The sequence below is a fragment of the Tetrao urogallus genome (assembly GCF_951394365.1).
Source record: "Tetrao urogallus genome assembly, chromosome: 5".
NCBI lineage: Eukaryota > Metazoa > Chordata > Aves > Galliformes > Phasianidae > Tetrao > Tetrao urogallus.
The window spans coordinates 5,002,410-5,017,126 of NC_136818.1; the positions used below are offsets into that span (position 1 = coordinate 5,002,410).

General features: G+C 46.4%; 1 protein-coding gene across 1 annotated transcript in view; it reads left to right on the forward strand.

Moving 5' to 3' along the window:
- Positions 1-1,125: 1,125 nt before the first annotated feature.
- The window catches only part of GLIS1 (GLIS family zinc finger 1), a gene marked incomplete at its 3' end in the record, with an annotated part of 177,358 nt that continues 163,766 nt past the window's right edge, over positions 1,126-14,717 (forward strand). The window contains exon 1 of the mRNA XM_079536471.1: positions 1,126-1,417. Coding sequence (XP_079392597.1) covers positions 1,210-1,417 — 208 coding nt within the window. The 5' untranslated portion in view covers positions 1,126-1,209. The remainder of the gene's footprint in view (positions 1,418-14,717) is intronic.

Genomic DNA, 14,717 nt, shown 5'->3' on the forward strand with positions numbered 1-14,717 from the left:
ATCTGTGTTCTAAGTGCAGGGTGCTCCTTAGGAAGGGCACGGTGTGCTGCCACCTTCATAGCCGCCCTCGTGCTACGTGTTCTGAGCCTTCCTGTAAGGCTGTGACCAGGAAAGGTTTCCAACCTGCTGCCCATTCCTCCCCCAGCAGCAAGGTTTGAACACCCTGAGCCAGCACTGGGCCGGTGCACCTCGGAGCAAAGCTGCGCATCGCGGCTCAGCCTGCGCTTCTTCGGAACGAGGCCCAAGCTCATAAAGCTAGTTAGATTGCTTCCAGACCTGAGCCGGGCCCCGAGGAGCCAGGACAAATGTCACCGCTCAGTGCGGCGTGCCCAGAGCAGGAAGCGGGGCTGGAAGGTGATGCGGCACGGACGTACCTCGCTCCTCCCGCCGCCCGGGCGCTGCTCCTCGGCGACGCGCCGGAGCCCGCGGGAGTGCCGGAGCTGGCGCGGGGTGCCCGGGCTCGCGGGCGGACCCCGCTCCTCCGCTGTCAAAGCCCCGAGGGGCGGCCCCGGCGGCACAGCCCTCCCCCTGCCCGCCCCGACCGGCCGAGCGAAGGGCCGGCCCCGCCGCCGCGCCGGGCTAATGGCCCGGGCCGCCTTCCTTCGGGCGGCCGGCGGGGCGGCGCGGCTGAGCCCGTAAGCCCATGAGCCCGGCGCGGCGGCGGCAGGACGGGGCCGGGGGGCGGCCCCTCCCAGGTAGGAGCGCGGGGCGGCGCCCCCTCGTGCCGGTTCCCCCCCCCCCCCCCCCCCCCCCGGCGGGAGCGCACGCGCCGCGTTGCCGGGGCGGCCGCCGTTCGGGTGCCCCGCGGCGGCTTCGGGAAGCCGGACGGCGTTGCCCGGGGACGGAGGGGGAGCGAACGCGCCGTGACGCGCGGCTCCTCCGCTTCTGCTCCTGTGAGCGGCTGGGCGCGAGGCGGGGGCTGCGGGGCCGGCTCGCGCCCCGGGTAACGGTACTGAGCGGGCGTCGGCGGCGCGCGGGGCCGGGGCAGCGCCGAGGGAACGGAGCGGTTGACAGCGCGTGTGTGTGTGTGTGTGTGTGTGTGTGCCCGCCCGCTGCAGGACCGGAGCGGCCGGACGCGCACCGCGAGCCCGCGGCGGGGCGGAAAGGCAGCGGCAGTGCTTCGAGGTCACCGATAAATGCCGGAGAGCGCCTCGGAAGGAGCCGCGAGGGATTCGTCCCGGCGCCGCTAAAGCTCTCCCGTATCCTCCGATGTCCTTTGAAGTAACGGGCGGCGACGGCGGCGAGCGCCCGGAGCCGCGGCGCGGCCCCGCTGAGATGTCCGCGCCTCTGCTGGACTTCGGCCCCAAGCGGCCCAGCATCTTCGAGCGGGTCCCGGCGCTGCCCCGGGCTCAGGAGCTGCGGTGCGGCCGCGGCGCCAAGGACTGCGTGCAGCAGCAGCGGCTGCAGAGCGGGAGGGGTGAGTGAGCAGCGCGCGGCACCGCGAGCACCGCCAGCACCGCCACACGGCCCGGCCGCGCCCCGCTCCTGCTCGGCGGCCTCGCCGCGGTTGCTTGGATTTGTAGTTTGCGTTGCAAGGAGGTGTTGCGAGCGCCGGGTTCTGGCGGAGGATCCTCAGAGCGCGGATTCCCGGTGCCCGCCCGGCACGGCAGGCGCTGCTGCTTGGCGATGCGCGGCGCTGCTCCGCGCGTGGGAAAGCGGCGCTGGGAGAAGTTAGGAATTGCCCGCTAAAGGCTTCTGACCTTTAGAGCCGGCTCCTGTTCGTTGAGCTCGAATTTGTTAATCGAGATTTACTTTTAAAGCAAGCCCTCTGAGGAGTGGCTGAGGGTTAGGAGGAAATTCAGGCATTCCTTCACGCTACGAAGCTGCTTACAAAGACATATGTGCACCTAAAGTTATTAACACTGAGGCGGTGTTTTCTGTGGTGTTGAGGTAATTCTTGTTTTTGTCCTCCTGTCCCACTGTTCATTTCAGAGGTGTCCGTGCTGTTACCTGCCGGGTTAAGGCAGTTGTCACCAGCATTTTTTCAGTGGAACCTTTTATTTCTATTCCTCTGAAAGCTGCAGCAGGCTGTGCACCCTGGGATGAGTGCAGTCTCCTTTGTGAGCTTGTTATCGGGGGTGATGGAACCCCGAATTGTGTTAACGAGCACCTCGGTCTGCACCAGCTCTGTCCTGCAGGCTGTGGGATTTGTGTTTGTTCATCTCCACTGAATACAGAGCGGAGCAGCAGGTTATAAATCACCTTTTCCTTATTTTGTTTGTTTGTTTGTTCGCACTGCAATTCTCCCTTTTTCATTAAAAAAAAAAAAAAAAAAGGTTTGTTACTGTTTGGCAAGGATGAAATGGGGGACTGTTACACAGAACAGGGTTTGGAGGAAGAGATATGGAAGGAAGGAGGATTTGCAGTGTGAAGGGGCAGCTCAAAGCTCCGGTGCTGCTGTGCTGCTGCCACCAGTAGAAAGAAGTCAGGAGATGTGCAGGATCCTTTGGGTCCCAGAAGTAGGGCTGTGGCTGCTTACCCATTGCCTGGCTGAGCTGTCCTCCCCAGACGGACTGTGCAATCATTTTGGTGCTTTGTTTATTTGTTTGTTTTCTTCTGAGCTACTGACTCCTCTTTTTGTTCTTCTTGTGGCTGCTGCACGTAGAGGGGGGATGAAAAAAAATATAATTTCCACTCACTTGGAACCTCAGTGGGACTGATGGAGGCGGGCACTGGGAGAACGATGCAAATTTGTCTTTCCGGTCTGATCAATTCCCCCTTTTTTGTCCCTGGGGAAAAAAGAAAAAAAAAAAACCCTTATGTTTTGTTGCTGGTTTTTCTTTAATTCATTTTCTGTCCAGGGTGTTACCTTGTGGTTGCCTTGGCATATGGGTGGCTTGACTCATGGGAGTAAGTAGGAGGTATCCGTGAACAGGATTGGGCTCACTTACTGAGCGTGACGATGTGATGGATAACGTTGGATTTTTCCAAAGACGACTGCGCTGTTTGTTTGGCCTTTTTTTTTTTTCCTCTCCTTCTCAGAAGATATTTTAAGGGGAAGCTATAAAGTTTTAGGCTAAATGCTGATCCCAAATGTGTGGGCTGTGCAGCTCCTTCTGAGCTGTACTGTATGAGCAAGTGCCTTCGTATCACTTGGGCATTTTGTAGCTCTCGCACCGAACGCTGAGAGCTGCTGGCCCCTGCTCAGCACCCCGTGCTTCTGAGCCAAGTGTGCAGCAGTCAGTGCCACCCAATAGCTGAACTCACTCAGTTACTCACCGTGATCTAACTGTAAAGTCAGAGCTGTGTGTATCCAAAGGGAACTGTGCTGCCGACAGAAGGGCCGCTCATCTTCCAAGGAGTGCTGTGAGCTGTCTCCTGCCACCAGAGAAAATAAAGAGGAAGAGCAAGGATAGCTGTATGTGCATGTCGTATAACAAGATACTGCTGAGGAGTGAGAATGAGGGAAGCATTTGAATTTATCCCAGTAAAGGTTCTGAGGAGGAAGCTGATGACAGCTTGATATCAGACCATCACACTGTGCATCTCCTGCTCTCCAGCCCCAGTACTGCATGCCCACTAATTCCTCCTGCAGTCTGGGTTAGATTACAGCGTGTGCCTCCTGCTTTTCCTTTATCCACAGCTGAAGGCTGCAAGCAGGGAAAGGACCCTCTTTTTGCGGGAGCAAAAGCCATTCTTATAGTTGCCTATAATTATTTTTTTTCCTAAACGTGCCTTTGATTTTATTTTATTAATTTTCAAAAAGAAATGAATCAAAATGGTACGCTGCCATATGAATAATGTGAGCAGCTTTGAAGTAATCACAGTGGGGAAAAAGCATCCTGCTGTTGTAGTGTCTCTTTAGTGTTAACTCCACTGCTTCGCACAGTTTAGGACAGAGCCTGCAAAACGCTTCTGTGCCTGAGCAAGTCCTCTTCCACGAGCAGCCAGAGAAGAACTTGAGGGAATGGTGGTGTGGATTCCTTCTGGGAATCAGATCGTTTGGTTCTGAGCTTTGTAGGATCGAGCTGCTGTTTGTTTACCACAGATATCGGTGGTTTGGAACTGTGCTTCGTATTTTGTTCTGTTTGGGAGCTGTTTATTTTAAACACCAGTTTTCACCCAGCCTCCCCCTTCTGGTGTGATTGGCTGTGATGCACACCGGGCTCTTCTTGGTCCTCCATCCCTGTGTGTTATGAGGCAGAGTGTTTGCACCCAGGCAGTGCATCTCAGAGGAGTTTGTGGTCTGCTCAGCACCATGTGATTGTACCGGAAGGTATGAAGTGTATTTTATAGTGTTGTTTTTTTTCCCCGTGGTTCTGGTGTTGTTTTGTTGAATCTGGGACATTACCGTTCTGAAAGTAACAAAGAACAAAGCAATTATTGTCAATAGGAAAGAAACTTTTTGCAAAGAACTTTTGGTGACAAAGGAGCAATCTATAAAGATGTCAGATCTCTCATTTTCTTTTAATGACATTGATTATGGTTGTTACCAGGAAACACTTCTCCTTTTCATTCTTTTCCAGCTTCGTTCCGTGTATCCAATTCATGACTCAGTAGAAATGACGAGATTTACCCTGTTAGTTGTGCCACTGGGAAATGAGCCAAATGGCCCAGGCCTTTGCAGTAATCACTTCAGATATTAACTTTCAGCAGGCAAAACAATAAGCTGTTCGAATTGCAGTAGCTCGATGTTTCCTTGTTGGGAGTATTCATTATTCAGGCAAGGAGAAAGCTTTCTTTTCTTTTTCAAGCGCAGTTGCTTTTGGCAAGCGTACAGCCAATGTATTTGAAATGTATTAATTCTCTTCTGCTTTTGAAAAGGTGAGTTGAAATTTGTCATTTCAACCTCCTGTGACCGTTCCCCTGGTTAGCAGGAAAGTCCTCGCCTCAGCAGCAGCTCAGGCTGTTTGGGTCTTAAGCAGAAGCACATGTTTGGGGTCTGGGAGGTAGGAGGTGCGCTGCCTGCTCCTCAGCCCGATGCTGCTTGTGTTCCTTCTTGTCTGTGTTCACCTGGGTTATCCCACTGAAGCAAATGGGGCTGCCTGGTGCCCTTGGAGGCTGGGCTAATGGGAGCTGGGGAGCGGGCTGACCAGTGTGAGGATCTCTAAACTTCCCATGTTTTACACAGAGCTGTAGCAATATGGTTTTTTTCTTTTTGCTGCAGTTCACTTAAAAGCCTGCTTGTTGTGTTATGCCTTCGAATTCTCCTCTACAGAAGTGAATGTTGAGGTTTATTCGAATTGAGCTTGCAGTTGCACATTTTATTTTAATTCATGAAGTGTGGTCTTTTCTTAATCCCCGTTTCGCAGGGTGAGAAAGGACAGGAAGTCAGGTTGGAGAATGCATGCATAAAGTCATTTGGGATAACTCGTGTCTGTCCCCTCCTCTGTTAAAGTGGCCAAAACGCTTCTCATGTTGAATAGGAAAATAACTTCTGTCACTCACTGCTGGTGGAAGTTCTTCCAGTGATTTGTGTTACAAAATCACTCACTGAATTGAAAGTGACCCTTTCATGGATTTCAATGAAGAGGGATTTAGCTGTACCTGGTAATTAAAATCTTTGCCATCTAGGGATTGCTAGTGAATATTTACTGAACACAAACCAGATGATCTAACGATAGACTTGTCACATAAAGCCATTCGGTGCTTGGAAAGAGGAAGACAGTAATTGTTGTATCTATCTTAATATTACATGGAATTAGCAAATAATGCCAGATTACAGGAAATGAGTCCAGTCTGTGGAAGAGATTTTGTAACTTCTGGAGTTTTTCTTGAAACAGAAGTAAATAAGAGATTAGTTGGGTTTAAAGTGCTGTATGAACTCATGGAATGAAAACGCTGTTATTACATACTCTGCTCTAAGGGATAAGAAGAAAAAGATCTTTTCCTTCTTCTATAGTAAGAAAAAGCTTTAAGCCTCAGTCTTACAAATACTTACATGTGTGCGTTGCGTTGTTCCTGTCAGTAATTTCATCAGCTGCAGATGCTGGGAACTCCGAGCGTTCTGAATAACGCACTCAGTGCTATCTGAGCGATTCGTGGTGTGCTGGAGCTCATCCCTGAAAGCACGTGAGCTGTCGAAGCGCGCTAAAGGCTTTCAGTGGATTTGAAGGTACGTTCTGGAGGCGCTGGGAGATCCTGTGCAGTAAAGCTGCTAAATGTAAAGTGAGCGCCTTCTGGGAGATGGCACTTCCTTATGGCAACAAAGTTGTATTTCACTGAGTTCAGTGCGCAGAGATGCTCAGTACGTTGAGGAGGAGGGACAGCGTTACACGAGATGATTCAAATCACCAGGAGTCTTGCCACGAGCTTCAGCTGGGTCAGGGCTTCAACCCTAATATTACAGAAGTCCTTTATCCTGTGTATGGGGTAAAGCTTGTAGAACAAATAACTAGCTTGTATTAAATCCATCTGTAAGCCACAAAGGAGAATAACGTGTGGACTGTGTACAGAGAGAGATTGGGATTTACTGGGACTATAATTTTCTTTATTGCCCTTTTTCCAGCCGTGCAAACCTCTGCTGTGCAGTGATTTTAGAGCGGTTGGAGACCTTGGTGGCAGGGTAGCTGGGGAGGGAATATAGATGTAAACTGCTCCATTTTGTACTGCAGGTTTCTGTCATTGTGTATCAACGGGTTTGAACAAGGCGTGCAATCTAATAATTATTTCAAAGTGCTTGAGAACTGCTTTTAATGGAGTGTTGTTTTTCTTTGCTTTTTTTTTTTCTTCTCAGCCACCACACGTTGTTTCCCAGCACACTGATGCAACTCAAAGAATACAGGGTTCCAAAGCAAGGGCAGTGCTTGCTGTGGTACGGCGTAATCCGGCCCTGCAAATGTGCAAACAATAGCAAAAGTACGTGTTTCTGAATATGGCACAGCTGTTATCTCCTCCCGAGAGCAAGGAGCGTTACAGTGACATAGACAGAACGACCAGTTAAAACCACTCACGCTGTTTTATTGCGTTTAAATGGGGCATGTAAAAAAGCAAGGGCCAGTTCTTCCATTCAGATAAGTATCAGTTCAGGCCACCGCTGTACTGCCTTTCTGTGCAGGCTTCGAAGAATAGAGGCAAAGAATTCCCTTTGCCTTCCCCTCCTCTTGTCCTGCTGGCACCGCGCTGTGAGATCTCGGTCGGAACCTGAAGCTTTCTGTTCTCAGACCTGTGCTTTGCTGCTAACCTGGAACAAGGGCTATTTTTTTTTTTTTTTTTGTAATTACGCTCATTAGTTTTGATGTATTAAATGATTGCTAGTAATTAAAACTTTTTGTAGAGAGTGGACTGCTTGGAAAATAGAAGAAACGTTTCCAGAGCTGCAGTAGAAATAGATGCGAATTGTGAAGTTGTGTGTTTTAGGTTATTTTCAGGTTTTGCTCATTTAGGATTTACAAGGGTGACCTCAGTCAAATCGTCCCTCTCCTTCCCCCAGCTTCTCTTTTCTCAAACCAGTTGCATTAGTTCTGACTTTTCCACCATTATGGCTGAATGTAGACGTGAGTATTTTGCACGGTGGCTTGGTAAGAAGCGCTGTAATTGAATCTACCTGATCACATTTATTCTAGGGGTTAAACAAATACAAAGCATCTTGAACTGCATGTAATTCTGGCATTTATGTGTGCGATAAGAGGAGGGCTTTGTGAGTGCTGTAGAGTCGTCAGTCTTTTAGAATGAGAGGAAAGCAAATACATTCTTATGTGGGTTTTGTGTTTTTTGTGTTATTTTTTTTTCTTCTTCATATTTTGCCAGAAGGAAAAATGGCACGAAGGCGACATCACCAAATACTGTAAAACTAACTTTTTCATACAGATCCCCATTGTTGTTTTAAGTGCTTAAGGGGCTGCCTGTTTGGTTTATTTTGGAACTTGCTGAACTATATGAAGTGTTTCTCCAGGGGCCTGGTATTTTAATACCTTGTAGAAGGTTGTATAACAGTAGATGATGTATTTTGCCTGCCTTCCTATGCTGTAAATAAATTACATGTGCTGGCTTGGGAGAGAGTATCTGAGGTGTAAATCAAAGACTAATATAAGAGGGAAAAAGAATTAAGTGATGTTTTGTGGTTGATTAGTTTTATTTCTAAGATACAAGAACGATATTACCTTAGCATGAGGAGCTTTCTGAGAAGAGGTGGAGGCTCTAGGATTGTTTAAAATAAGCGCTCTGATTCATTGCTTTCTCACAGTGTGCTGTGCTTAAGTCACTTGAATGCTCAAGTCAACAATCCTCTGGGCAAAGAAAGATAATATAATTTTAAGCATATCGTAAAATTGAAATTTGATAGCTTCCAGTCTATAATCCTATCTAAGACTTGGTTGTAATAAAAGGAAAATACAGATGCTTGTGTCGGGTTTGGAGCGTAGTCTTTTGTGAGTTTAAAGAATCGTAAATGTGCTTCAAACAAGCAACAAAGTATTTTATTAAGATGAATGTTTTGCTAAAGACTACGTGCTTAATGCAATCCCCATTCCTTCATAATAAGTTTAAATATTAATTCTTTGGAATGCTAGATGCCTAAAGCTAGACAGAAATGCTGTGCAGTTTCAGATATCTAGGAGTGGGCTTGTGAAACAGGATATTTAACTGGGAGAGATGAGTAGCACATTGCAGAGTTATTAGGGCAGAACAACAACACAAGAGGATGGCTTAAAAAAAGTTATGTTTTCTGCTCGTGAGGCTTAAGTACCTTAGACTTGTTTGTTTGAAATACAAGAGTAGATTTGCTACGTATGTAGGCTCTAGATTGCCTTTTTTATTATTATTTTGCTTAAGTTCTTCTTACTCGACTGCCCTTCTTCGAAGCAGCTGGCTTTGATTTAACCTGAATCCTTCACTGAGAGCAAATGATCAGTCTCTTACGACGACTGCGTGTTGTGCTCTTTGCTGGAGCATCTCTGTAGTGGTGATTGCCTAAGAGGGAAAACGTAAGAGGCCTGGGAAGGCATTTGAGGAAAGCAGCAGTTTGCGTTCAGAAGAACTCATTTCACCCCAAAACAGATCTCTTGACTTCTTGTTCCTTATGTAAGTCCTGTCTACCTCCCAGCTCCCATCTGTGCTGGGCAGAGAAGGGAGAATTAAAGTGAAAACAGATAGAAAAAGGCGATTTCTGTTTTATTCCCCACTATTTTCCAGAAAGGATTTAGCGTGAAGTTTCATAACTCCTGCTTTGCTCTGCTGCTTCTGCTGCAATTGCAGTGAGCTGTGGCACTGACGTTGGGAGGAGGTGAGAACTGAATGTTTTTGAAAATCCATGCTCTTTTCAGGCACGGAAGAGAAAGTCCAAGTGCTAAATGTGCTCCCAGAGGGGGAAGTACAAGCAGGAGCAGCCCAGTAGCTCAGATGCCAAGGTCAGGCAGTCAGCACAGTACATTCATATTTAATTCTCCTTCCTGTTCAGGACCTCATATAGATCTAAAGTTGGTGTGATCTGCTGTCTTTCATGAAGCAGGAAAAGAACTGGTGAAGGCAGAGAGAGAACAAAGATTGTGCCAGCAGCTGACAAGGCCAAGAATGTAAATATTTGGGATGGGGAGAGTTAGGGTGCTTGGACTCTTCTCTAAATTGTGTCATTTACTTGTATTGTTTTGGGGCAAGTTGGTTTATTATTCAGGACATTTCTTCATCAAGAATGTAATGGAATACAAAGTGGAGAAATACAAGCTAGTTCTGGCTCCAGAAATGGTACAGTTGTTTCGGCACAGCAGCAGGGTCAGCTTAATTGCCTGTGCTGGGTGTCAGACTTTGTTGGTTCACCTGCAGCGGTCAGGTGATGTGGCTGTGCTCCATTTCAGATCTGGTCTGGTGTTCTCTGCTGTGCTGCAGTGCGTGGTTGTATCAGCCTGGGGTGGCATTTACTTGAGCATGACTGCGCGTCCTTTACGTGGTGTGCATGTGGGCCAGATCTCTTCTTGCTGCCTGCAGCATGTGCTGCTTGCCCTTATTGGTAAGTCTGCTTTGGTATGAGGAGTGAAACATGTGGAATGCCTGCTTGTTATCTTTGGGAGAGTAAGGTTTTTAACGGAACGTTTCAGTAGGGCTTCTTGCTGCTTGGCATCTGCTTTATGCTGCCAGTTGCAGGAGAGCTACCAAAGAGCAAATTCTTCCATTTATTTTAGTACCTGAAATGCTGAGATGGAGGACAGGAGGTTACATCCACACCTATGTTAAGGAATCTATGTTACAAATAAGCTGTTGGGAGGAAAATCTTCCCCCTGGTCTGCTGGAAGAAGAGACCTTTGGGTTGTATGCCAGAAGAGGAGAAAATTCTGGCAGTGGTTGAGGAGGCAGGGAGCGCCTATGGGCCTTGATGTGCAGGAAGCTGCTACAGGGAGTTCATCCCTCCAGCTGAACGGGCTTTGTGCACAGCTATCACAGACTGTCTCTCAGAACTTGAAAAGGCAATGCTACATAATTCTTTTCTCGATCTCTGATTGCTGTAATGTTCAGTTTCCTTAAGGTCCTCGGAGCTGGTTTACATTCAGCTGAAGCTGAGTTGGCCTGATTCTGCTAGCCTTAGACCTGAAACAACACCATTTTAATCCAAGAGCACATAAAAAGGGGGGGAGCTGTGGGGAGGGCTAAGGCACAAGATTTGTCTTTTAGGCATGGACTCAGTACACTTGGCAAAAGAAAAAATATCTCAAGTTTTTAATTTGAAGAGTTTTACTTGTTTTGTTTTACTTTTCCTTTTGCCAACTCATCACAGATTGGCTTGTATTCTTTGAGTTCTTGAGCTCTTCGCTAAGGTTTGTTGACTTGTATTTTCACAGGAGTAAAGCTGCAGGCTGTGTGTGCATAGTTCTTTTTGTCGAAACAAGGATGCTGCATTTCAGTATCTCTGAATGAGTACGCAGGAAATTTAAGATGTTTACCCTGAGAGCCCACTTGCTCTTTCTCCGCCCTCGAAAACTTACTCATTCTCCTGGCCTCCTGACCTCTGTCTCTGACTTTGTGCAGGTTTTCTGATGGCTTATTTTATATCTGTATAAAGGGACGTAACTTATTTGAATGGTGGGCTAAACACGTGGAAATATGGCAAGTGATGTAAATAGCTTTTGGTCTGCTGAATGTGTAAATATTCAAAATCAGTGAGGGTGATTTGGCTAGCTTTTACTGGAAGTGTTCATATGAGATCTTTCTCTTTCTGCATCCCGTCAGAAGCTGTTAGGCAGAAATTACTGGCAGGAATCCTCAGACCGCTTTGTCAAAGTTCGTTTTTATGCCTGTTTGCTTATAAGTTTGCCACTTCCACAAATTCTTGTACAAGTGTGTATATTTTGCTACATTAGTCATAGAAAGCAGATATGAAGGGGGCCAAAAGCTAGAAAGTGAGAGCAGACCATTGGAATGTCTGATCATGAATTGTGTTTTGAGACCTAATGCATGATGGCATTGGCTACAAATGCAGCTTATTTGGCAAGTTTGGGTTAAAACCCTAGCATTTTGCAGAGGCTTGATGCTTCAGTGGTGTCTAGGTTAACTTTCTTAAAATGGGACTAACCTGCTTTCGGGAAGTTTTCTTGCCAAGAGTCAGTGTTAATGTGAACAATAGTGTCTTTATTAGCTGCTGCAGAAGTTGCTGGGAGACATGAAAATTAAGAATGGTAAACACTAGAGGTGATAAAGATGCTTTATGCATGGGATGGATGTTGCAGCAGCAGGCAGTCACTCTGAAGTGGCAGGAAGACAGTTTCAGTGCCTAGAGATAATATGTGAGTTGAGAGGAAACTGTGAAAAATAGTCTCATCTTGTAACCAACTGGAATTTAGGCAAAAAGAAATTATTGTACTGACTGCCACTAGAGAAAGCTATCCAAGGCTTGGGCATGGATTCGAGCGTGAAGGCTCTTGACTATAGAGTTTGCTGAGCAACCCAGATTTAAAATACAAGCTAGATGTTAATTCTAAGGACCATCTAAACTTGGAGTCCACTGATTTATAGGTCAGGGTTCTGCTTGGTGTGCATGGTGATCACGCCAGCCTTGCTCTGCTGCTATGGAAGACAATGTTGTTACTGTATTCTTTCCAAACCTGAGTGTGGCAGTAGGTTTTCCACATTGGTACTAAATGCTTTGTGAAATGCACGTGGGATTCAGTGCCTTCTGTCTCTTCAGTGTTGGTTTATTCTTCCTCAGGGCTGGACGCTAAGAAAAATGTTAGCTATGAGTCTGTTCACCTCTTGACGTGTGTTGCTGAGCAGACCACAAGATGTTTGTAACTGGAAATTTTAAAGACAGGCTGAATGGAAATCCTACCATGGGATGTAAGTCTGGGTGCCCTGCTGTCTTTTCTGTGACATTCATTCCTGCTCTGAACAGTATGGGCACAGTAAAGAGTTACAAGGGAGCTGGAGGCTGCTGTTCTCTCTGACTGAGTGAACAAAGTTCAGACCTTCCCTTACCGGTGTTTCTGGATGCTTGTTTATCATGAAAACGCAGAGAAGGCATGCAGTGAAAAATAGGCTAAGTGAAGGACTCTATAAGAGCAGCTGGGAGAGCCAGTGGTGGGACAGCTGGGCATGGAAAAGGATTGATTTTTATGTGCAGAGCAGTTGTGAAATGTTCTGTGGCATTTTGGGGACATGCCATTGCTAACTAACACACGATTGCCTGTTGGGAATAGAAAATGCCAGCCATTGTTCTGTAGAAGGAAATAGCCTTATTGATACTGAATTAGGCTCAGATTGAATTATTATTATTCATTCGTAGTACATCCTGTCTTCCAAATATAAAAACGAACTCTCCATACTGAAGTCCTCCAGCACTTTTAGTTGCTGGTCAGATCTACAGGCTCATGTCCAGGTGGAGTTTGGGCTGTTTTGAACTGAACTGTGACAGAAACCTACATTAACAAGGTAGCCTTTCTGCTGCTTAAAAGAATCCTTCTCATCAGGCTTGTTCCTGTGCTATAGCGAGGCTGGCAGAGGCAAATGTGGTGATGGCTTAGACTTTAGCTTATGGGAGACATCTTGAATTGTCACATGCCGTGCTGATAGAAAAGAAATAGCTCATAGAAAATAATATGTGCTCTGTTGAATCCTTTAAGAAGTGAATGATCTGTAGAAATTGAGATGCATACGAAATAACTATCAGTGACAGTATTTTGTACACAACTCTGAGTTTTGTTCCTGATGTTATCTAACAGTTTCTGCTGAAATCCTCACAGAAAATAGAGAACCCCTGCCAGGAAAATTTTGTCTGTTGATTCAGCTTAAGGAAAAAATAAATAAAAATTAGGATGTGGCTATCATGCAACAGGGATTTCTTAAGCAAGGATAAGGAAATAAGGAACTGGGTGATGGATATTTTCATACAAACACATGAGGCTGTTCCTTGCAATGGAGAATATAAACAGTTTTTACAGATAGAATGCGTATGTCCTGGTAAGGAGTGACACTGAAAAGGATTGGGATGTCATAGGTATGGGAAAATATATATCACCTCATAGCCCATTAGAAATATTATTAAAAAGCATAGGCAATTGGTGTTACCTTTCTATAAAGCATTGCTTTGGCTGCAAGAAGAAAGGTTAATGATCATACTTTCTTAAATGGCTTTGAAAATCAGAGCTTTAGGGAAGAACTTGAAGGTAGTAACCCACATGTGGTACTGGTGGGTTAATGGCACAAGAGGCAATCTGGTCAGCTCTGGAGATGTACTAGAGTGGAAAAGTCAGTGGCACTTGAAGGATTGTTTGGGTGCAGATAAATGCAGAAAAAGACCAAAGCCAAAGATCAAACTAGAAGGAAGACCTTTGGTTTTGACTGCAAAGATATTAAACGTGGCACCTGGCTTAGCAAAGGGTGTAATAAATTCACTGGCACTTGGAAGTGTCTCAATTTGGATGTTCCTGTGGAAGAAACAGTCCATTTAAATCATGAACAGTGGTATTCAATGATAGAATCAGCAGTAAAACAAGCTGGACCATCCCATTGGCTTTCACTCGAAGTCTGTAAAAGAACAGGTCTCGGGTCATCTCATGCTGCCAGGCTTCTCTTGCTTCAGGTGCCTTCTGCATTGCATTCCTCGTTGCACTGTGAAGTTGGGTTGTGTCCTCAGTCAGGGTTTCGTGAGGAAGAGTGGGGGCAGGCTGGGAAGGAGCAGCATCACTGCACCGGAGTCGCATGGACAGAAATCATAGTAAGGCGATCTCTGCTGCTTCCTACCAACCCACCCTTTCTTCCTCTTACGTCTCCCTTCAGCAAACAGCACCACTCCTTCTTGACTAGACGAGGCTCTATTCAGAGATGTTGTGATGGAACCAATGGTCTCCTAGGACCTGGGCAGAGACCAACTCAAACCAAGTGCCATGTTTAAAACCTGGACGTGTAGGAAAATGGTAACAGCTGTGTTCTTCCTTCTCTTAGCAAGCGCTGATGATTTCTGACATTAATGTCTTCCCTTTCTTTTCTTTCTGAAATGAAAACAAAGCCCTCCTTCCTAGCGTAGCAATAGTGACATACTAACACGGTTATTACAGCAAACATTGTGGCCCTCTCTGGTCGTGATGTTTTCTTTCTGTGGGGAGACTGAAATACTAACTCACAAATAATGTCTTTAGAAGTCATATTAGTCACACATTTTTAAGACATTCCAAAATCATACCAACCTCCTTCTGAGCTTGTCTGTTGCTACCAATGATTCAAAGTTTTGAAAACTCTCCTTTAGTTTTGATTTACATTTTGGTCTTGGGCACTTGTTATTTCTGGCAAATGTCAGTTCAGTTTCATTAAAGAAAAATCTGTTTTACAGCCACGCGGCTCAGATCTGCTGCGCTTCT